The 24,665-nt window shown below is 47.3% G+C and overlaps 1 protein-coding gene and 3 pseudogenes across 1 annotated transcript; 3 read left to right on the top strand and 1 right to left on the bottom strand.

The window, feature by feature from the left end:
• Window positions 1–2,324: 2,324 nt before the first annotated feature.
• On the top strand, window positions 2,325–22,852 carry LOC142432717 (uncharacterized). The gene is made up of 4 exons (XM_075537956.1): window positions 2,325–2,489; window positions 11,577–12,068; window positions 13,602–13,728; window positions 21,128–22,852. The coding sequence occupies exons 2-4, from the start codon at window positions 11,796–11,798 to the stop codon at window positions 22,705–22,707; spliced, it is 1,980 nt and encodes a 659-aa protein (XP_075394071.1). The 5' UTR covers window positions 2,325–2,489; window positions 11,577–11,795; the 3' UTR covers window positions 22,708–22,852.
• Window positions 6,110–6,677, top strand: LOC142432102 (leydig cell tumor 10 kDa protein pseudogene; annotated as a pseudogene).
• LOC142432812 (U4 spliceosomal RNA) lies at window positions 14,306–14,435 on the bottom strand (annotated as a pseudogene).
• On the top strand, window positions 18,640–21,090 carry LOC142432513 (protein MIX23-like; annotated as a pseudogene).
• Window positions 22,853–24,665: the final 1,813 nt, after the last annotated feature.

The following is a 24,665-nucleotide window of genomic DNA, read 5'->3' as shown; positions in this document are numbered from 1 at the left end:
CATGCTATCGCTACTTCTGTTACTGTTTCTGCAGGGTTTATCTGTCCTGGATTCCATGTTGAGGGCGAAGGCTCTTATCTGTACCTTTGTATCTATTCCAGTCTAGCCGGATTCGTGAGGTGGGACTGGGGTTAGGGTGCTGGGTGGGGGAAGCATCAAAGACCTAGAGGAATGTTGCGTGTTTCCTTGGTGATCTCTTGCACCCTGACAACTTGAGAGGACCGAAAAGTTGCCACTTTCGCGTTGGCTTGTTTTGTTTTCTTTTGTGCTGTCTCAGTTCTGAACACCAATAGCTTCCCCCATGACTTTGGGTCTAACAGTCAAAGTTAGACAGAATCTTAAACCATGCTCTGTCATTTAAGTTTTAGATCTGTACAGGTGAACTTTCATGGATTTGAGTCCGAAAAGCTGTACAGGCATTTAGATTCTTTATCATTAGCTAGGTTACTATTGTTCTTAAAAATACCAACTATCTGACAGAGGTTTATTAACATTATGTCTCCAGCTGCTGCTAAAGAGGACCATACATATATGGATACCTTAGGTGTATGAATGAATCTTGAACTTACACTTGGTCTAAGCCCTAACCTAAGAACAATTTGTTCTCATGATGTGACTGCTCAATACTCACCCCACCCCCTCCCACTCTGTGCATGGATCCCTGACGATGTCCTTGTATAGCAAAGTGTGGTGAAGAAATCAGATGGTGCCCAGCTATCAAGAAAAAATAGCATCTGGAGTCTTGAAAGTTTGTCCTAAAACAAGGAACTGTCTAAGTAAACTGCCAACTAAGTCCACACAGAAGCACAGCAGTCTGTGTGGGCAAAGGATTGTTATTAGTATCATCCACAGTCAGAAAGAAAAATTGCATGTGAGCTCAAATTCCCAGTACTTTAAAACGCTTTCACAGTGAAGCGCAAGATCTATTGCAAAGTTCTCACAAACAATGAGTTCCTACTGAGTTTCTTCTGATCATCAGCCACAAATATTTCCATCCTAAACAGATCTCATAGATGCAAATAAAATTAAAATGAGATGTGGGGATATGATGGGGGGGACTTAAAAAGTCAACCTATTTGCGATGGAAATATAATATGGTTTAAAAATGTATATGCTGTGTTTAGCTGTAATTTAGCTAGAAATCCTCCCTTGCTGTAACCCTGAGCTAAACCCTGATGACTTGTCTCAAATAGTAGCCAGTGATAGTGTCCAGGCATGAATTCTTATGGGTACTAGCTAAGGATTATTTGCTTATCTGAGTGTTATGAATCTCCTAGGTTTCCTTCCTTCCCTCCTTAAGAGCCAGAACCTGCATACCCCACTGAAGCTCTGTAACACAAGATCTTTTGTTAAAACAAAGTTTTGTTTTCCCTCCTTGGGCTTATCATTCCAGGCAGGCATTTCTCCTTCCCTATGCATATGGAAATAAAACTTAAGCATCTTTTGAATTCACCTGGGTTTTGTGATCTGGTGCTCACTGTGCAATAGAAGCTTTCATGACTTTGAATGTATACATTTTAAGAAACTGGCTTCCGTATATTTTTATAGTACACGGTATTTTGTGAGCTTGGGTTTCAAGTGGATATAATTGATCTGTTTCACTTTGTTATGAGGCCTTGGTTTCTGTAAGTCTCCTCCTGCCCATCTCCTGATTCTGGTGCGTCTCTCTGCTCCTGCTTTGAGGTCTAGTGGTTAAGCAAGGGGCTGCGATCCACAAGGTCAGCAGTTCAAAACCACCAGCTGCTCTTCAAAGAGCAGGCAATACGAATTAGTTACCATCTCAGAAACCCACAGGGGGGCTCCCTGAGTCAGCATTGACTCAGTGGCAGTGAGTGTTCATAGTTCTCAGTCTTTAACCTCAAAGAGTTTCCCAACAATGGGATTTTGGTTCAAGTGGCATGCCCCTCAGGGCTCTGTGGTGAGATACCTCTGCCCTGGGATGGGCTCAAACCCTCTCAGGAAGGATACAAAGACTAGAAAGTGGCTAGAAAGGTCGCATTATCTAGGGCTTTGCGCGGTCCCCGAACAAAGGGGAATAGGTCAGAAGCTTTAGGCTAGGCTGCCCGCGACTTTTAAGCACCAGGCAGTGGGAAGGATACGCTGTTCAAATCTCGCGCGGCTGCTGTCAGGACTCAACCGACCCGGAGAGCCGCGATCTCTGTGCAGTTGGAGGAGAAGCCTCCACGGGGCGCTCACAAATCAAGAGTTTCAACCCTGGGAACTCGACTTCACTGCAAAAAAAAAAAAAAAAAAAAAGCCTCCAATGTGCGCTCGGGGGCGTGGCCGAAGCGACGCAGCAAACGCGCTTACGTCACCCGCGCCCACGGCTGGACCCGGAAGTCTCCCGTGGAGACCACGCGCCCCACGCTCCCGAGGGTCGCTTCTGGGGCGCACGGGGCGAACCGAGACTGGGCACGGGAGCGGCTGCCTCTGGGATGGGCGCGGAGTTTGAGAAGCGGCGAAGCCGTCACCACAACCACCTGCGTCCGGTGAGTCGGTCCCCTGGGTGCCTGCCGCGGCTGTGGTGACGGCCGACGAGCGCCCGCCCGCCCGCGAGGATTCTGGGAATGGTAGTTCCGGAGTCTGCCCGCGAGGCCGAGGGCTTGCAGACCCGTTCCCACGGGCCGTTGACCCCAGACTGCGCTCTCCCCGGCGGGCAGGGGGCTCTTGGGACCCGACTCACTGCCAGCGAGTCAGCGCTGACTCCTAGCGATCCCTCGTGGGTTTCCGAGGCTGCAACTGTTGGCGGGAGTTGAAAGCCCCCATCTTTCTGTCCCCAGACAGGTGGAGCCAGGTGTGAAGGCGGCAGGTGTAGGTCTGTCTGTTCGCAGGTCATTGGGGCCGGTGGTGGGACTTGGATCTGGGCCCTGACCGCTCAACGCCTAGGGTCTCGCCTCTGGAGGCGCATTTGGGTTCGACGTCAGCCTTGAATCCTCGCAGGACGTGACGTGGACCTTCCAGCCCCCGGATTGGTATTTGGGGAGGTTGACTAGGAAGTTGACATTGGTTTGGTTTTTTTTTTTCTTTTGGGGTTTGGGGTGGGATTAAACTCGCAGAATGTGGTAATTAAACGGCGTGTGGATGAGTTCTTCCCCTCCCGGGCCCCCAAATCGAGTCAATGCTGACTCAGAGCGACCCCCTGGAGATTTCTGAAAGTGTAACTGCTTAAGAGAATGGAAAGTCCAGTCTTTATCCTGCAGAACCTTACCGGTGCTTTAGAACTGCAGACCACGCGGATGCATAACCACGACACCACCAGGACTCCTGCGAATGAGTTCAGCCAGATTCCAGTCGACTCACACCCAGTTGGGGGGTGCAGCTAAGATTATAAAAACCTAGGGTTTTATCGGGGGTTGATTGGTTGGGATGCGTCCTTGATGGTGTCTTTCTGGGGCACAGAGATAATCCAGTTCTTAACAGACACATTAAGGCGTGTATGGTTTGGGTTCATTGCTCGACAGCTGATAGAATAGTAGGTGGCTTCAACTCGCCAGCCATTCCACAGGAGAAAACTTAGGTTGTTTGCTCCTATAAAGATACTGTCAGGTGCCATCTTGCCGGTTCCAGTTCTTAGTGACCGTCTGTACAACAGAACTAAGCACTACCCAGTCCTGTGCCGTCCTTAGAATGGTTACGTTTCATTCCAATTTTGCAGCCACTATATCAATCCATCCCCTTGATGATCTTCTTTTGCACTGTGTGTGTTAGTCCAGGTGGACTAGAGAAACAATTTCATAGACCCTCCTGTGTATGAGAAAGAGCTTTATATAAAACAGCAATTGTTTATTGAGATAACATCCCAGCTCAGTCCAGAATAAGTCCATAAGGCCTATACATATTAGCCCACATGTCTGATACTAGTCCATAAATTTCTCTTTAGACTCAGGCAGCACATGCAATGGTGCCAAATGCAGGAAGATCACAGACCAGTGGGTGGAAAATCTTGTGGATCCAGTGGCAGCGGAAGTATTTCAACACTGGCGCGGGTCTCCACATGTCTCCTCTAGTTCTGTGTCTCGGCAGGAAAGGCAAGGCAGAGAGAGTGGGTCTGGTCTCCAGTGAGCTATTTATTGCCTTTGTGTCATCAAGTGGTGGCCTGATTGACAGGCTAGGCTCCACCCCTCCAGCCAAGTTGACAGGAGAGTATGTAACTGCCACATTGTGTTACTTTGCCAAGCATGGTGTTGTTTTCCGGTCACATGTCCAAAGCATCTGAGAAGTCTCATCATCTTTGCTTCTAGGGAGCCTGCTGGTTATACTTCTTCCAAGACAGATTTGTGTGTTCTTCTGGAACCTACTGTACTTTCTGTATTCTACACTAGTTCCAGAATTCAAATGCCTCATTGTCCAACTCTGAGCTGCCTGTAAACCAGTTGGAAATACCACAGCTTGGATCAAGCACTCCTTAGACCCCAAAGCAACATCGACCAGCTCCTTGGATAAATCGTACTTACTCAGCATACAGATGGAATCATTCTGACGAAAGGATACAACTCTGACAAACACTTTTTCTAATTTTAAACTATGCAGTGTTCTCCTATTCCATTGGAACGACTGACTTGTGGTCTACCTATAGGTTCTGAATAAGCACAGTGAAGTAGTCCGGCATTGCCATTCTTCTCAATGTTATCCATAGTTTATTATGAGCCACACAGTCACATGCCTTTGCATAGTCCATAAAACACAACTAAACACTTTTCGTGCCAGGAGAGACTGGTCCCAGGAGAAGGGCGTCATGTGTGGTAAAGTGGAGGGACAGAGAAAAGAGAGGAAAACCTTCAGTATGAAGAATTGACCCCGTGGCTGCAACACAATGGGCTCCATCCCAGGAAAAAATTGTGAGGAAGGTGCAGGCAGGACAAGGCAGTGTTTCATTCTGTTGTGCATAAGGTCAATGACACCTAACAACCACAACAGCAAACACGTTTCCGGTGTCCTCTGCCTTCAGCCCAGCTCCATCAAACATCAGCAGTGAGATTCCTCATGCCACGGACACCTGGAATCCAGATTGAGTTTCTGGCAACTCCCTGTTGATGTGCTACTGCAGCCATTGTTGAATTATCGGCCGTGAAGCTACACTTGCATGTGATCATATTATTGATAGTGTTCTATAATTGCTGCATTCTATTGGGCCACCTTTCTTTGGAGTGGCCATGAATAACGAGTCTCTTCCTGTCAGTTGACCAGGTAGCTATGCTCTAAAGTTCTTGGCACATTGAATAAAGTTCTAGTGACATTGAATAACGGCCGAAGAAGAATCGACGCATTTGATTCGTGGTGCTGCTGCAATAGACTGAAAGCACCGTGAAATGCTAAAGGACAAACTAATGTCTTGGAAGAAGTATGGCAAGAGGGCTCCTTAGAGCAAGGATGGCAGGACTTTGTCTTAAATACTCTGGACATGTTGTCAGGAGAGACCAGTCCCTAGAGAAGGACATCATGCTTGGTAAAGTGGAGGGGCAGCAAAACAGAGGAAGGTCCTTGTGTTAGTCTGGGTACTTTAGAGAAACAAATTCACAGAAACTCATGTATAAGACAGAGTTTTATATAAAGGGTAAGTGCACATCAAGAAAATATCCGAACTCAGTGCTGCCCAAGCCCACAAGTCCAACATTAACCCATATGTCCAAAACCAATCCACAAAGCCCTCCTCCAGTTCGCAAAACACACGTAATGATGCCGACTGCAGGAGGAAAGCTGAATCAGTGAATGTGTAAGCATCTCAGTGCTGGCAGGGGCCTCCACACAGCTGCTCCAGCTCCCAGGCTGCATTGGGGTAGGTCCATGTGGCTTCTCAGGGATGTCTTGCAGGAAGTGAGCCTTGCCAGTTGAAGCAGGGAACTGGCTAAGGCAGTTGCACCCTGGTCCGACCATCAGAAAGCAAAAGACCCTAGAACTAGAAAGGGGAGGCTCACTGAGCCATTTATCCCTCCGCCCTTCAATTAACCCCACATGTGTTTATCGGTTAGGTTGGCACAATAAACTACCTCACCTGTGGTTCTTGACCCCTTTGGGGGTCAAATAGCCCTTTCACAGGGGTCACCTAATACCATCAGAAAATATATCTTTCCCGGTCCTTGGCCCCGCCCCTGCCGGTGCACACGGGGCCATGGCGCAGGGACAGCACAAGTTCCAGGCGCAGAAGTCAGAAGTCGGCCAAGAGCAAGGCAGCGGCGTCCGTCGGCAGCCGCCTCGGAGCGGATCCGGGCCCGAGGAAGGGCGGCTGGGTCATCGCCCCCCAAGAAGGCGTGCGTGGTGCAGCAGCGAAAGCTCAAGAAGGACCTGGAGGTTGGCATCCGGAAAAAGATCGAACATGACGTCATGATGAAGGCCAACAGCAGTCTGCCCAAGAAGCTGGCACTGCTGAAGGCCCCCAGAAAGAAGGGGGTAGCCTCTGCCAAGAAGACCTCCTAAAGGCCTCCCCCCACTGTGGAACCCAGTGTCACACCCCGTGTCCAAGACCAGTCTCCAGGCAGTCCCCCGGGCCACTGTGAGGAGGAGGAGGGACCCGGCTCCCAGGATTGAGGGCACTTGACTTCAGTGAGGGCCCAGCCTACAAGCCAATGGCCAGCAGGTCCAGGTGCTGAGGCCCAGAACCCAGGGACACCTAGGCAAGTGCTTTTGCCACCTGTCCCCAGGCCCCATCTCTGCTGCTTTCACCCCGAGCAATAAAACAGGCTTTGTTGTCTAAAAAAAACCAAGAAAACACATCTTTCCCATGGGACCAGAGACATCGCTCCTCTATTCGTCTCCACGTGGGTCTGCCCACATATGAGTACCCGGCCTGATACTGTTACCCATGCTACACCATGCTTCAAGACAAAATTTCATTGATTTTATTAGAAAGAAATATTTCACAATATAGAATGACATGTTTTTGTGACGAAGCGCTACGCTTTCATGATATTGGTAACAATGAAAATACTTCCTGCATATTAGTTATTTACATGATGATTCATAACCATAGCAAAATAACAGTGATGAAGTAGCAACAAAAATGATTTTGTGAAAAAAAAAGAGAAAAAAAGATTTGATGGTTGGGGGTCCCCACCTCATGAGGAACTGTATGAAAGGGTCGGGCATTAGGGAGGTGGAGAACCGCTGTTCCGGAGCTTCATCAGCTCGTGGAAATGTTGCAGTCGGTGTTCCGTCAATTGTGGAGTGTTGGTGGCAGAGGAGTTCCACAGTGGGCTGCTGAGTGCCAGGCCAGCAGTTGAAAACCACCGGACACTCGGCAGGAGGAGGAGGAGGGTTTGTACTCTCCTAAAGGAATTACAGTTTGAGAAACTCACTGGTCAGTTCTACCCTGTCCTAGGGGTCACTAGGAGTTGACTGCAGTGAATTTGTTTTTTGCTAATGCCTTCCGTGCAGCTTAAAATTTCCCTCACGCATCATGGGTCCCTGATCATAGGCTATTTCTTCAAGGACTGAGTTTCAGACACTTTCTTTTGGCATAGCGTCTGTGTTTCTCTTCCATTTTCTTGGGATTCTTCCTGGATCGTTCAGTGGTTTGCCCGTGGAATCCTTCATTATTGGGACTCGAGGCTTGAATTTTCTTCTTCAGATCTTTCAGCTTGAGGTATGTTGAATGGGCCCTTCTTGTTTTTCTAACTTCTGGTGTGTGCACATTTATTAGAATCCTTTGTCGTCTCTAGCTGCCCTTTGGACATTTCTATTCTGTCCTTTGACTTCATCATTTCTTCCATTTGCTGTAGCTACACTATGTTCAAGGGCAAATTTCAGAGTCTTTTCTGACATACACTGTGACCCTTCTCTTTTGTTGATGTTTTAATAACCCTGTGCTTTATTCATGTATGATGTTCTCCATGACATCCTACTTCAAGACACCTCATCAGGTCTCCTGTCAATAGTGTGCAATGGGTCAAATCTGTTATTGAGATGTTCTTGAACTTCAGGTGAGATATAGTCAAGGTCATACTTTGGCTTTCATGGACTTGTTTACATTTTCTCCAACTTCCATATGAACAATTGGTGATCTATTCCACAGTCAGCCCCTGGTGTCATTTGTACTACTAATATTGAGCTTGTCTGGTGTATTTTGTTTGGTGAAGTTCATGCGTACAGTTGCCATTTATGTTGGTGGAGAGAGAGAGTATTTACAATGCCGTTACTGGTCTTGTAACATTCTGTTATGGGATCTCCAGCTTCATTTCTGTCACCAAGGTCATATTTTCAAAGTACTGTCCCAGACTCTTTGTTTCTATCTTTGCATTCCCATCGGCAATAATTACCGTGCAGGCTTGATCAATTTCAAACGGAGGCAGGTGATAGGCTTCTTCAAGTTCTTCAGCACTAGCTTTTGTGGTTGGATCATGCATTTAAATAATGGTGCTTCCATGTAGGCGTGTCGATACTTAGCATTCACTTAAAGATACATCTGGAAATGTTCTTTTGGATGATGGTATTGCAGCATTCTTCCGTCTGTCATCCCCAGCATCGTAGACTGTCCGACTTTCTAATTCAAAATGGCCAATACCAGTCCCTTTCAGTCCATTAATGCTTGGTTTATCGATTATTTTAATATTGCATTTCCTTTTTGATGAGTTCCGGTTTTCCTGGACGCATACATTGAACGTTCCCCATTGCGATGATGATGGTGGGTGTCTGCAGCTTTTACTTCTCCTTTTGCCTAGCGCCTCCTCCCCAAGGGCCGGCCACAACTGACCTCCATGCACATCCTCACTGGTACTTTGAGGGCCTTCCATCCTGAGAGGTTCCCCTTCCAGCGCTCTATCTGACAGTGCCCTGCTACGATCCACAGAGTTTCCAGTGGCCGATCCTCAGCAGTGGACAGCCTTTGTAGTCTGTTGTTAGTCAGGAAGCTTCACTGCACCCCGTTCAACTAGTATTTAAAATGCCAGTGACAGCTTCCAGTGTTGCAGTAGCCTGCAAACCGCCACAGTATGCCAAACTGCCCGACAAGTGGTGGATTGATGTCCCTGGAAAAGCTTATGGGTCAGATCTATGTCCTATATTGTTGTTACGTGCCATTGAGTCGGTTCTGACCCATAACAACCCTTTGCACAACGGAAGGAAACACTGCCCGGTCCTGCTCCATCCTCACAATTGTTCCTAAACTGGAGCCTGTGGTCGCAGCCACTGTGTCCATTCATCCCCTGAAGGGTGAGATGCTTAATGTTTATTGTGCCAACCTGGCCGATAAACACATGGGGTTAATTGAAGGGCAGAGAGATAAATGGCTCAGTGAGCCTCCCCTTTCTAGTTCTAGTTCTCGGGTCTCTTGCTTTGTGATGGTCGGACCAGGGTGCAGCTACCTTAGCCAGTTCCCTGCTTCAGCTGGCAAGGCTCACTTCCTGCAAGACATCCCCGAAGAGAAGCCGCATGGACCTACCCTGATGCAGCCCTGGGTGTTGGAGCACCATGTGGAGACCCCTGCCAGCGCTGAGATGCTTACATGCTCACTGATTCGGCTTTCCTCCTACAGTCAGCATCATTGCGTGTGCTTTGTGAGATGGAGGAGAACTTTGTGGACTGGTGTTGGACATATGGGTTAATTTTGGACTTGGGCAGCACTGGGTGGGGATGTTTTCTTGATGTGCACTTTCCTTTTATCTAAAACTCTGTCTTAACATGAGTTTCTGTAAGGACCTTCCTCTTTTTTGCTGCCCCTCCACTTTACCAAGCATGATGTCCTTCTCCGGGGACTGGTCTCTCCTGAGAAGCTGTCCAGAGTATTTAAGACAAAGTCCTGCCATCCTTGCTCTAAGGAGCCCTCTTGCCATACTTCTTCCAAGACATTAGTTTGTCCTTTAGCATTTCACGTTGCTTTCAGTCTATTTCACCAGCACCACGAATCAAATGCGTCGATTCTTCTTCGGCCTTCTTTATTCAATGCCCACCTTTCACGTGCACAAGAGGCCATTGAAAATACCATGACGTGAGTCAGGCACCTTAGCCCTGCACTGGTTGGATTGTTTTGACCACAACCATGACTTTTTAAAATTGGGGCAGTGGATCCAAATCTTAAGTCCCTGTCATTTAATGACACAAGGATTGGTGAGCAGGATCAGGTAATATCCCTTTTATTGAGATCATGGTGAAGTAGATTTGGGATTTAAACTTCCGGTCATCAAGCGCTGATTTGCCCTATGAAAAATATTCCTTTGCATCGGAAATATGTCTGGCAGATACAGCATTCCAAAAAGTTGGAAACATTAAGAACGATTCAAAAATAAGCTTGTCCCAAAACATCTTTCCCCCTCATTGCCCTTGTAGCGTATCGCTTTGCCTTTGTTCAGGCAGTTTAACTGAATTTCTGTTTGTAGCCTCATGGGGAGAGAGAGAGAGAGAGAGAGAGAGAGAGAGAGAGAGAGAGAGAGAGAGAGGACAGCAGCTCCCTGTTTGTTTATTATTTCCTCCTCATGCTTTTCATGGGGGGTGGGTGGGAAGGTGGCTGTGTGGTGGTGACTGAGGGGGAAGGGCGGGATGTCTCTGATCCTAGGGTCCTCCCTGCATGGCATGGCCTTCTCTTTCCATTGGTATCCAGGTCTGATCCAGGGCAGTACCTCCTTGTTGATCGCTTCTCCAGGGCTGCTGAGAGGTTCTGATCCACTTGGTTCCCCTATGGGGCTCTCCCCTGGAACGGCATTTCTCCCCGGTTCTGCTCTTACATGCCAGTCATTGTCCTGGGCTGGCTGAGTTTGGTTTCCCTCTGCTTTGGTCCATCCCCACATCCCTGTGGGCAGTGCTGCCACCGTCCATTCACTTACCTGCTAGTGTCTAGTACTTGCCTCTGAGATGGCCAGGGAGAAGCATACTGCCCTCCGCTGCCACCACCGCCAAGGGGTGATGGAGTGGTCTTGATGTCGGGCCCATGGCTTATGGTCTCCAACTCCACAGGCCAAGCCTGCCTCTGCCCCTGGAGGCGCTCAGGAGGAATCTTGGTGACTGAGGTCACCATATGCAATCCACCAGCCCTTCTGATGGAGGAAGGGGCAGGCGGCTCTCTGCTTGGGTCAATATTTACAGCCTTGAAAACCAGGGGTGAGGGTCTCTGCTCCTCTGCCTAGTAGGTTAATCACAGGTCAGAATGAACTCCATTGCAATGATTTTTCTTTCTTTGTTTTAAAAAAAATCATTTATTGGGGGCTCGTACAACTCTTATCACAGTCCGTCCATCCATCCATCCATCCATCCATCCATCCATCCATCCATCCATCCATCCATCCATCCATGGTGTCAAGCACATTGGTACATCTGCTGCCATCCTCAATCTCAAAACATGTGCTTTCTACTGGAGCCCTTGGTATCAGCTCCTCATCTCCCCCCGCCCTCCCCATCCACCCTCCCTCACGAACCCTTGACAATTTATAAATCATTACTATTTTGTCATGTCTGCCACTGTCCGACGTCCCCCTTCTCTTTGTCTTGTTCAGATGGTTTTAAAGACCCAGCTAACCACCTGAACTTTGCCCATGTTTTTCTCCTTCTGGTGTCAGATGACTGATTCGTCTAAGGCGTGAGTCCCTCACTGCTGATGAAGCCGCGTGTAGAGCACACAATTAGCGTCTCAAAGTCATTTCTCCCTCCCACAGGCCCTGGATGCACGAAAAGAGGGACGCCCCTACCTGAGGTGTGGAGCAGTCACCCCGGCAGCAGACATCTGCTGCAGATGAAGTGCTTGTCCTGTAGCAGTTTCCAGGCAGTTATGGGACTGAGTCTGGGGCCATTACACGGCTGCTGATCCTTCTGCGTGGGGAACTCGGGACTGAGAGAAGATTTTGGCTTGGAAGCACAGGAAAGACAGGACAACCATGAAGACACTGACTCACAGACAGAAGGCAAAAGATGAGAGTTTCGAGGGTACGGAGAGGGGAGGAGAGGAGTACCCAGGCACCATTTTCAGTGAGGATGTGTTGGGGCCACGGTTCAGTGAAGTGGCTCCTTCCTTCTGGCCCATGTCAGAAGAGCTGCTCTGGGAGCATTATGGGATGTCTGTTCCTTCCCAGTTTCTTTTTCTCCCCGTATGTTTGCCTTCTAAGACTACTGACATGTCCCAGGAAGAGAAGAGGAAGCCTGAATTACAGGTGAGTTGGAATTACCATATTTTTCTGAAATGTTCAGAGAATGGACCAGTGCTTTCTGTCTGGAGAAAAGAGAGTGATCAAGTGTTAGATTTTCATGCCTCATGTCAAGTACTATTTTACGCATTACTGATTATAGGTTCATAACCTCCGTCTTGAGCAAGGGAAAGGGCAATTAACCTTTACATATTATTTTAAGGTCTCTTGTCTAATACCTGGTGTTAATTGTAAATGTTTTGGCATTGTTTCTGCATTTTATTTTCCCTTTTGGAAAATATAATAAAAGATTAGTGTTGAGAATCCATGTAATTGTAACAGAAGAGTGCTGGGTTGCTTTATTTTGTTGTTGTTTTTTTAAGTCGAGATTTGAAACATTTTATTTGCACTATTAATTTCCACTGCACGTTCATCTTGTATACTAGGCACCTTTTTACTTTTTAATAACTGAACTTTCTAAACATACAGACATAGAGAACATAGTAAAATGTTCATGTCCTTCAACAATCATCTGTAATAGCCGTGATATTTATAGGAATATGATATTTTGCCAATAAATCTCACAATTTCCACTTATCCATTCCGTTATGAAACCAGTTGCCTGTGTAGCCATTACTGCTCTGGCCCTAGCTATCTAGAGCAAGATCATATTTCAGGAGCTCAGACAATACTGCCCTTTAGTCTGGGCTCTCTCATTGATGACTTAAAAAGCCAAATGTACGCAGTCAATTGATTCTGACTTACAGCAACCCTGTGTAAGGTTTCTGGAATTGTACATCTGAATGGGTGCAGCCCCCTCATCTTTCCTTCCCACAGCAGTTGGTGGGTTTGAACTGCCGACTTTGGGTTAGCATCCCATAGCCTAACCCCCAGTGTCACCAAAGTTCATTCACTTTTGACCCTCTGATTACAATTCAGGTTTTCCTTCTACTTCTTTAGGATGTCAGCCGCAAACTTGTGATCTCCCAGTACTCCCGCCCCTCTGACCTGCTGACTCCCATTACTCCTTTGTCTGGGATATCCACTAGAACAACCCACAAAACTCACAAAAGGAGCTCTGTTTTGTGATTTCAGCTTTAGTAAGGCAAAACTGGATATAAAGGAAGGGTGGGGATCCTTAGGGCAAAGCCTGACATGAATGCATATTGGATCGATGCATAGTTAGGACCTCTGTATTTAAAGTGAGTGAATGATACAGCTGATTATGTTCAAATTATTCCATGACAGGAGTCCTTGTGATTCAATATTTGGCTGTGTAGTCACAGATGTGGAAGTCTGCTTCATAACAGTTTCCAGCCGTCTACTCTGTTCTATAGGGTGTCAGTGAGTTGGGCCCTACTCCACAACAGTGTTAAAGTGTTTGTTGTCTAGAAGATCACAGTGTCCATCAACAGTTGCGTCCTAAGGCCTGCACGGCTCGTCATGCGGTGCTGTTATCTGTTCACACACTCCCCTTGTCAGGATGTGGAGGGTGCTCTGCAGCACCTGCTGTTGGTAGGAGAGGTGATATTCTGAGCATTGACTTAACACTTATTCTAGGAACCAGTTACCTTTGAGGATGTCACCGTGGTCTTCACGGAGGAAGAATGGGAAAGGCTGAGCGCTGAGCAGAAGAACCTGTACAAAGAAGTGATGCTGGAGATCTATGGGAATCTGCTCTCAGTAGGTGAGAGTGTGCTTCTCTTCTTTCCCTTCATTAGTTCATTAGATATGTATTGATCCCTACCATGCGCAAAAAAAAAAAAAATCACTGATGGTGTGCTTCTTGACGTGCTACTGAAAAGTCCGCTCTCCTAGCCCTCCAGCCACTCTACAGGGACACATTGTGTGCGTCTGTTTGTGTAAAGATTGGAATCACTGGAGAGCATTCTGTGTCCTGTAGGATCACTGTGAGTCTCCACTGGCACCACAGAAGGCAGGCCATAAAGATCCTTGTGGGCCAAATAAAATAAATAAAGATAAAACCCAAAAGTAAACCCGAGGAAACCATTCTATTTTATAACACATTGGCTGTCCATGAATTAGAATTGGCTTCATGGCAGTTAGGTTGGTATTTTTATTTATTTACTGTAGTATTCACTCCTGGCTTGATAAGGAGCCAGCGTAGCTGTAGACGTCGAAAGGAGAATTTACTTATTTATTTTTATCATTTCCACCAATGATAAAGACAACCAACATGAGATATATCCAACTTAGCTCACGGTCAACGCTAGATGGTTCCATCTGAATAGAACTCTGTCCGAAGTCTGAGGCCACCTGTAGAAATGTGCCCGTTTCAGTTTAGTTGAATACGGATTTGGTTTGTTTTTCAATTAGCAATAATCACACCTCGGATCGACCTCATTGGCTACTACCTTGCCACTGTGCAAAGGTGAGTTGAGCATGTTTTGACATGGCGATCAGTAGTCAGTCTTATCAGATTGACTGTTTATTTTTCTCTCATGGTCTTCTCTGTGGACACATTCAACTGGCTTAGAGGGAAGTCATAAGGTTGGTTCAAATTCATCTTGCCGTGGAAAGCTGGTATATCTGAACCCAGTTGGATTTTGTGAAACATATTTCTCTCTCGTGTGACCCCACAGTGTTCTCCATTCTCTAGTCCCTCTCTTGGGGTTTTCTCTTTCTTCTCTTCCAACTCTAGAGATCCATAGGACTTGACCTCGTGCCCTTTTTCTGTGTGTGCGTCACATCCTTCAACAACCTGTGAGCCCTCACAATGATCCCCACCCTCACGTATGGTGATGCACCCATTTTCTCTGTCACTGCCATAGCTCTATTTCTGTGCCTACAAATATTAAAAGTTGATTCTCAACATTATCAGAATTTGATATCATGCTATTTTTCTTCCTCAATCATTCTCTCTTCCTGGATTCCTTCCATCGCTTCATGTTATGATATGTTTTATTAAAGTGTACTATTAACAGTAAGTGGGCCAGTTCTCCCTGAAATGATCTGTAAAGAATTCACAGGAGAGATATTTCAGTAAATATAGACTGGGTAATTTCATCACACAAACCCCATCGAGTGGCCTACATAGCAAACGACCAATTTTGACGTATCCAGACACGTCTTACTTCATTCAGTATGCTTTACTGATGACATTTTGCCAGCACTGCCTTTTTTAGAAATTGAAGGTTTGCGGCAACCTTGCGCTAAGAAGATCAATTGGCACCATTTTCCCCACAGCATGTGTTCCCTTCGACGACTTATCTGTCAGTTTGTGGCACTGTGGTGACTTGTGTGTTGCTGGGATGCTGGAATCGATATCACTGGTACAAAGGCCAGCAGACACCCAAAGCGAACAGGTTTCAGCAGAGCTTCCAGAGTAAGAGCACATTAAGCTGTCCGCTTCAGAGGAAATAAAGGCTGAAAGTCTTGTGCACGGCATCAAACACTGTCAGATCCTGCATGCCTACCACACGTAAGAAGAACCTTGTCACAGATGGTGTCAGAGGCTGCCCCTCAACTCGGAAGACACTTGACATGTAATGTAAGAGGAGCTGCCTTCTTAATGTTGAGTTGACCATGATGCTGCTGAGGGAGTTAAGCCCGTGGGAGTAAAGCCTCTGGTTCTTCATTTGCTGATGGGCCAGACTCAAAATGAGAAGAAACAGCTGTAAACATCTGAAAACTGGAACTGGGCATGTACGGAATATGGATCTAGGCAAACAAAGTCAAACATGAACTGGAACGTGTAAAGATCGATACTCTAGGTCAGGGGTCCTCAAACTTTTAAAAATTAATAAATCTTTTTATTGGGGCTCATACAACTCTTAACACAATCCATACATACATCAATTGAGCAAAGCACCCATATGCATTCGTTGCCTTCGTCATTCTCAAAATTTGCCTTCCACTTGGGTTCCTGGAATCAGCTCATTTTCCTTTTGGTCCTCAAACTTTTTAAACAGGGCCAGTTCACTGTCCCTCAGACCTATTGGAGGGATGGACTATAGTTTAAAAAAAAAACCATGAACAAATTCCTGTGCACACTGCAATCTTATTTTGCAGTAAAAAAACAAATGGGGCAAAAACACCTGGCGAGCCGGATAAATGTCTTCGGTGGGCTGCATGTGGCCCACGGGCCATAGTTTGAGGACCCCTGCTCTAGGTGTTAGCGAGCTGAAATTGACTCATATTGGTCATTTTGAATCAAAATCATATGGTTACTATGTTCATCTGGGTTGAATACAGAAATCCAGGGAGACTCATGTATATAAGAAAGAACTTTATATGAAAGAGCAATTGCGTATTGAGAAAACATCCCAGCCCAATCCAGATCAAGTCCATAAGTCTGATTATTAGCCCGTAGGTCTGATATCAGACTATAAATTCTTCAACTCATGCAACACATGCAATGACACAGAATACAGGAAGATCATAGGGCAGTGAATGGAAAATCTTGTGGATCCAGTGGCGGTGGAAGCATCTCAGTGCTGGTGTGGGTCTCCACTTGGCTCCTGCAGCTCCAGGGCTCTGGCTCCCTCAGCTTAACTCCATGTGGCTTGTCAGCAGGAATGTCTCTCAGTGAGACAAAGCAGAGTGAGTGGCCACCAGTGAGCTGTTTATCTCTGGTGTGCCTCCAAATGAGGTCGTCAAGCTGCAACCTGCTTTGACAGGCTAGACTCCACCCCTTTCTCAGGTTGACAGTAGGTTATGTAACTGCCACAGTTACTCTGCCATAGATGATACAATCAAGAGGAATTGTTATGCATTTATTGTCAAAAGGGATGTGTCAAGATCTATCTTGAAATACAATGCTGTCTGTGATAGGATTATATCTATAGACCCTCAGAGGAATCCAGTCAATATAACTATTGTTTCCGATTTGTGAACCAACAATTAAAACTAGGGAGGAAGAAATTGAAGAATTACATCAAAAATGTCTTCAGTGTGAAATTGATCAAATATGTAACCAAGATGCACGGATAATAATTGGTAATTGGTGAATAGAAAAAAAAATTGGTAATTGGAGTGCAACAGTTAGAAACAAAGGGAAGGAAGAGTAGTTGGGAAATATGCTCCCGGTGATGTAATTGAAGCTGGAGAATGCACGGTAGTTTGGCAAGACTAACTACTTGTTCATATCAAATACCTTTTTTCAATCACACAAATGATGACTATACATTACATACATATGAACTTCTCTAGATGGACTACTTAGAAATCAAATTGACTGCATCTGTGGGAAGAGAAGTTGGAGAAGCTCAATATCAGCAGCTAAAACCAGACCAGGGACCGACTGTGGCACATGCTATCAATTGCTCATATGTAAGTTCAGGTGGAAGCTGAAGAAAATTCAAACAATCCACAAGGGTCAAAATATGACCTTGCATCCATCCCACCCGAATTCTGAGACTATCTCAAGAACAGATTTGCACTGAACACTAATGACGCCAGACCTGCTGAGCTGTGGGTTGACGTCAAAACCATCACGAAGTAAGCCAAAGGCCTGGAAGCAATCCATGTTTGCATCCGTTCCAACCAAGATGACCCAACAGGATGTTCAAATCATAGACTACTATTACTACCGCATGCAAGTAAAATTGTGTTGAAGATCATCCAACAGCAATTGCAGTGGTACGTTGAGAGGGCGCTGCCAGAGGTACAGGCGGGATTCAGAACAGGATGTGCAATAAGGCTGGCTCTTGACTGAAAGCAGAGAATACCAGAGAGATATGCACTTGTGCTTTATTGAGTATGGTACGGTCTTTGACTGCATGCATTATCACAAACTATGGATAATCTATGAGACGACCAGGAATCACATTGCACTCCATTATACTGGAGCAGAACCTGTACATGGATTACTAGGCAGCGGTGTGAACAGAACAAGGGCATACTGCCTGGTTTAAAATCAGGAAAGACGCATCAGGGTTGCATCCCCTCATGGTACTTACTCAATCTGCATGCTGAGTGCATAAGGAGAGAAGCTGGCTTATGTGGAAAAGAAGGCACCATCAGGATGGGAGGAAGGCGTATTAACAACCTGTGCTATGCAGTTGACCCAACCATGCTTGCTGCAATTGAGGCAGGCTTGATGCACTTGGTGATGAAGGCCAAGGCTGGCTCCCTTCAGTTTGGAGTGCTACTCAATGAGGTCCTCCCAACTGGATCGTTGTAGCATCATGCTAAACGGAGAAGACGCAGACGTTGTCTAGGATTTCATTTTCTTGGATCTACAGGCGATACTCGTGGGAGCAGCGGTGAAGAGCTCAATGAGGCATCACACTGGATAAATCTACTGCGTAAGACTTCTTTAGAGGGTTGAAAGCAGGTAGGCTCCTGGGAGGAGTGGGTGTGCATGCCCCCAGCCATGGTGTATTCCCTTGCCTGATGTGCATGTGAAAGATGGACTTTGGAGGAGGGCACCGCAGGAAGGATGTACTTGAGTTAGGGTTCTGGTGAAGACTATAGAAAGACAAAGTCCCATGGATGGCCCAAACAACAGACCAATCTACTTAGAAGAAGTACAGCCAGAATGCTCCTTGGAGACAAGTATGGGGAGACTTCAACTCAATGTGTCGTTTGGCTCTATTGTCAGGAGAGAGAGACCAGTCCCCAGAGAAAGGACACCATGTTCGATAAGGAGGCCCTCAACAGGATGGATTCACACCGCGGTTTCAACAATGGCCTCGAGCCGAGGGACAATCGGAGGACGGTGCAGGACCGGGCGGTGTTTCATTCTGTTGTGCATAGGGTTGCTACGGGTCGTAACCAACTCAGTGGTACCCGACAGAACAACAACAACCTGTGTTCGCTTTATTGTGTTACATTTTGATCGTTCTTACAGTATTTCCGGTCTATTCACAATGATCACCACACATGCAGTAGACGATGACAATCCAAACCCACTGTGCTCAAGTTGATTCCAACTCTTCACAACCCTGTAGGACAGAAAGGAACTGTCTCCATGGAGTTTCTGAGGCTGTACACTTTTATAGACTGCCACGTCTTTGTTCCTTAGAGTGGCTAGCAGACCAGTTTGCAACCTCACCCACCTTGTGTGTGTGTGCATGTGTGTATGTGCGTGTATGTGCGCGTGTGTGTGAAATTAATGTGACTTTCATTGTATTTATAACGGTGGTCTGGAACCAACCCTGCAGTATCTCCCAGGCCATGCAGTCAGACTTACGCTGTTATCAGAGCCCTGGTGGTGTAGTGGGTTATGTGTTGGGCTACAAGCGGCAAGGTCGGCAGTTGAAGTCCACGGAACATTCCAGGGAGAAAGATGGGCTTTCTGTTCAACTTGCTGTGTGTGAGCGCATGTCCTAACGTAGAGAAGAATGGCTCAGCAGGGATGGGCTAAGTGGGGAATGGCGTGATGTAATTTGACCACAATAAAATTTGCCACAAGAGGGAAGCTGGAACTGAATCTTGGAAAACCGATAGGATCCAGAAGCCTAAATGGTGCCGACAGGCATGCACGCACTGTCATCTTAATCTTAAGGTTGGAGGTTAGAATCCCCAAAGATTTGGAAAAGGCCTCTAGAGACCTACTTCTGAAAAAAAATCAATCACGAATCAGAGTTCTGCTGTAATACACATAGAGTTATCATGAGTTAATATCGATGGGACGGCAACTGGTTCGATATTTTCGGTTTAATAAGGATCAAGGCATAGGACCCCTGGTGGCACATTACTTTGGCATTTAGCTGCTAACTGGAAAGTCAGTGATTCAAACCCATGGAGAAATCAGTGGGTGAGACGTTTCATTTGGAGGTGTCAGTCTGCTCTGCTAAAGATTTAAAGCCTTGGTCCAATATGGCGTGCCCAGTGGCAGGGTAAACTGTGACGGGTTTGCCAAGTTCTAAGTTATTTTGTTTTAAATGTATGTAGGAAGTGCTCAAGGTGACGAGGATGATTGATGACTGAATAGTACACGAATTAAACACTACAGTTCCAACAGCTTCCTTTGCCAGGAAAACGGATGCCAGCCATGCCTGTAAACAAAGCCTCTGCATCTCTGATGGTAGCTTATTCCAGTAGGGACAGGGTCAGAAAACAATTGTATACTTTACACCTCAGCAGTAGTAAGAAACCTCTGAGAAGAAAGAGAAAATACTTTGGGTGATTTAGCATTACTAAAGCAACTTCGAAAGGAAGAGAGAAAATTGAAATGGATGCAGTCAGAGCTGAATGTTGAAGACGTCATACATGACAGGATCTGGAAGATGGTTAGTGAGCTGCCAGATTCACTTCCAGCCTCCAGAGAGCGACCAGAGGAAGGGAGATGTGGTTTCTTAAAAGGACTGGGCCATCTCCTGAGAGCTAAGCACAGCCACCATCAGCAGGGTGCGCTTCCCAGGATGAGTTCAGAGCCAACAGTCCAGACCTTTTGTTGATTTCAGACCCACTTCACCAAGCCCTCAAACGCAAGTCATTCTGACCATTAAGAAAATATCAATGTCTTTTATACTGATTATGTGGGGAAAAGGTTCTATAACTATTAAAGTAACTTTCTGATCAATAATAATAAGCCTTAGAAACCCTTTGTGGCAGTTCTCCTGTAGGGTCACTATGAGTCAGAAGAAACTGTGACCGTGTGTTTGGGCCCTTGTTGAATTAGACGTCTGTTCGTTGCTTTTGGCTCAGTTCAATTCAGAGCAGAACTGTTCCATGGGGTTTTCAAAGCTGTGACCTTTTAGACCTTCAGGGGTCCTCAAAATTTTAAAACCGGGGACCAGTTCACTGTCCCTCAGACCCGTTGGAGGGCCAGACTATAGTTAAAAAAAAAACATAAACAAATTCCTATGCACACTGCACATATCTTATTTTGAAGTAAAAAAAACAAATGGAGCAAAAACACCAGGCGGGCCGGATAAATGTCCTCAGCGGGCCGCATGTGGCCCGCGGGCCATAGTTTGAGGACCCCTGCTTTAGAGTCTGGAACAAGCAGGTTGCCCGCCTGTCTTCCATAAAGCCAGCCTTGCAGCTGTTTGTCACACACTTCACTGTTGGTGCCCTCCAGGGTCTTGCCGCAGCCAGAGACGACCGCGCATGAAGACAGACAGCCCAGGCAGGCACATTCATGGCTTCTCTAACTGTAAACTTTCTTTCTTCAGCAGAACCAAATGCAGAAACCTACCCCTATTCCTCCAGCCTTCTGCCTTTCTCCTGTCAGCAGTTCTTCAACCAACACGTGCTTCAGACCTTCCCAGATGTGGGTACAGACCCTCGCTCCCACTACGGGGCTTCCAGTCTGGGGCACGGGGAGCACTCAGAGGAGAAGCCAGAGCGGCGGGATTCTGGTCAGAGCTGCTGGAGTGAAAACTCAGGTGGTCAAGAGAAAGAAGACATCTCCACACGCAAGTCTGCAAGAGAAGACCATGTAGGGGCAGTAGCGCCCAACCCAACTCAACAGATGTTTATTTGTCCGTTGGGAACAAATAAGGCAGTGAAGGAATTAGAAGCCTCAAGGTTTGGAGCAGTCAGCCAGAGAGAAGATGGTCTAAAGCCAAACGTGACCACCACCCAGAAGTCCCTCCTCCGGGAGAAGCCCCATGTGTGTAGCGAGTGTGGGCGAGGCTTTAGCTACAAGTCAGTTCTCATCATCCACCAGAGGACGCACTCAGGGGAGAGGCCTTACATGTGCCAGGAGTGTGGCCGCGGTTTTACCCAGAAGTCAGGCCTCACCGCACACCAAAACATACACACAGGAGAGAAGCCATATGTGTGCACAGAGTGTGGGCGAGGCTTTATCCATAAGTCAGGACTCTTCATGCACCAGAGGATACACTCAGGGGAGAAGCCATATGTGTGCACGGAGTGTGGGCAGAGTTTTACCCAGAATTCGTATCTCATCAGGCACCAGAGAACACACTTAGGGGAGAAGCCACACGTGTGCGAGGAGTGCGGACGAAGCTACAGCCGTAAGTCACACCTCCTGAGACACCAGAGAACGTCCAGTGGAGACAAGCCACACGTGTGCGACGAGTGTGGACGAAGTTACACCCGGAAGTCACATCTCCTGAGACACCAGAGAACACACACGGGAGATAAGCCCTACGTGTGCAATGAGTGTGGGCGCGCCTATAGCCGGAACTCACATCTCCTGAGACACCAGCGAACACACACTGGAGAAAAGCCATACGTGTGCGATGAGTGTGGGCGAGGCTTTACCCAGAAGTCAGTCCTCTTTATGCACCAGACAACACACTCGGGGATAAAGGCTCACGTGTGCGAGGAATGTGGAAGAGCCTTTAGCCGGAAGTCAATCCTCTTCTTGCACCGAGGAACCCACTCAGGGGAGCAGTCGCACGTGTGCAAGGAATGTGGGAAATCATTTAGCTGGAAGTCATCCCTTTTTCACCACCAGAAAATCCACTCTGGGGAAAAGCCACATATGTGTCAGGAATGCGGACGCTCCTATAGCCGCAAGTCCCACCTCATCAGGCACCAGAAGACACACACCGGGGACAAGCCCCACGTGTGCAGTGAGTGCGGGCGAGGCTTCATCCAGAAGTCAGACCTCCTTATCCACCAGAGGAGACATGCAGACGAGAAGCCCTATGTGTGCAAGGAGTGTGGGCGAGGCTTTGTACGGAAGTCACAGCTTGTCCTCCACGAGAGTACACACTCGGTTGAGAAGCCACACATGTGGCTGTGGACGATGGGTGGCGCTTTGGCTACCAGTCCATTCTGAAAATACACCATTCTGGTGAGAAGCTGTTTGTTTGCCGTGAACGTGGCCAAGGTTTTCTCAAGCGAGCAGTCTTCCTTGGGCACCTGAATATACACTCAGGGGCAAAGTTGTTTGTCTGCGTTGAGTGTGGCCGAGACTTTAAATGGCAGCCAAGCACTGAGGGGAAAGCCCCTTTGCGTGGTGCAAGGCCTATGGGCGAGGCTTTACCCAGAAGACAGGCCGCCTCAGGCACCAAAGAACACACACAGTGGGGGGAAACCCCATGAGTGTCAGTGTGGGTGAAATCTCCTTTGCCATCCGTGCACTCACTTGGGACAAGCCTCCTGTTTGTCGTCAGTGCTGCCAAGGGGTTAGCCAGGTGTCAGACTCCTCAAACAGCATAAGGCACAGCCGGGAAACGGAGACGGGAGAGAAGGTGGCCTCCGGATAACAAGCATGGGAAGGTCTCCTTAGCAATTACCAGCGAGAGTCTACAAGGAGGGCTGCCTTATACTTCCTGGCGGTGAGAATTGCAACTTAAAGAGATCTAGTACCAAGTTTCTTAACAGGGGGGTGGGGGTGGGGGGGGAAGCAGCAAAACCTCCTGGCAGATTTCCCTAGACCATTTGCCAGCATCACGAGTCACTGCCACGCCATCCAGCAACAGTGTGGGAGCCAAACCTTTGACCTAATTGACCTCCGGGGAGATAGCGCCTTGTGTGGGTGGCCTGGTGGCGACACAATCAGTGTTAGGTTTTTCAGAGATGAAGCGAGAGCCTTTAATGAAGACGTTTTAATTAGGGAAATGAGATTGAGAGGGAACAGGAGAACAAAAGAAGTGAGAAGAAAGGAAGGTAGGATAGTCTCACAGAAGAAGGTTAGAGCCGAGGACTAGCCCAGTGGAGGAGAGAGAGGTGATAGAGACCACAGGAAGCTCCCCAGCAGAACAGAAAAAGGAACCTTAAAGCAGAAGCACAATGGAACTTGGTAAAGAAAGAGTTCATGATTCTGCCGCAGCCAGTAGGACCAGTGCTCTTGAGTCACTGAAGGGCAGGGTGGGGAGAAAGCAGGGCAGTGAGAGAGCAGACTAAGCCGGTTGCCTTTGGGCCAGCAGATCCAAGAGCAGAAGCTGAGGGAAGAACCTGCGGAGATGAGCCTGGGGGAAGAGGAGAAATGGGCCAGCGGCAAGAGAGAGAACAAAGGAAATACCAGGGTTTTTATTTCTTCCGCATCTCTTCTTTTAGACAGAGTAGGTCCCAAGCATCTTTCTGGTTGGATCTCTCAGCCCCAGGGCTGATGTCTCTTGGCCAGGCGGGAAGAGGGGCGGAGTATCCTTTGTAAATAAAGATGGCTGTGGGCCTGAGACGGGTCAGTAGCGCTGCTGCTAGACTCTTTCATCAGTACCCAAGCTTCATTTTTCACACACACACACACACACACACACACACACACACACACACACACACCCTTCCTCCACCTCTCCTGCTGCTAGACCCTTTCATCAGTACCCAAGCTTCATTTTTCACACACACACACACACACACACACACACACACACACACACACACACACACACACACACACCCTTCCTCCACCTCTCCTGCTTTTTTCTCGGGTGCCCTCTATCCCATTTGCCCCACCTCTTCCACACAGCCTATCTTTACCCAAAACGACAATACCAAAATAGGAATCCCCAACAGAGGGTGGGTTTATGTTTGACTTCTGTCTCTTCCAGTTTTGTACTTCTGTGTGAGATCACGCTGATATCTTTGGACTTCTCCCACACCTGCTTCTGATGTGGCCCCACACAAAAAATTTGGCCCCCACCCCCTCTTCTGAGAGCCCCAGTCCCCTCAGGCAAATATATGCGGTCAGCGGAGGACTTGGTAGAAAGTTATTTTGACCTTGTTTGTTTCTACCCTTGCAACCACGGGCATGGAAAACTAGCCCTATTTTGAGAAAGATCTCTATTGTTCCAA

This window comes from Tenrec ecaudatus, chromosome 18, assembly GCF_050624435.1.
Source record: "Tenrec ecaudatus isolate mTenEca1 chromosome 18, mTenEca1.hap1, whole genome shotgun sequence".
Lineage (NCBI taxonomy): Eukaryota > Metazoa > Chordata > Mammalia > Afrosoricida > Tenrecidae > Tenrec > Tenrec ecaudatus.
The sequence above is the reverse complement of the archived record's forward strand: the minus strand, read 5'-3'. Positions and strand labels throughout refer to the sequence as shown.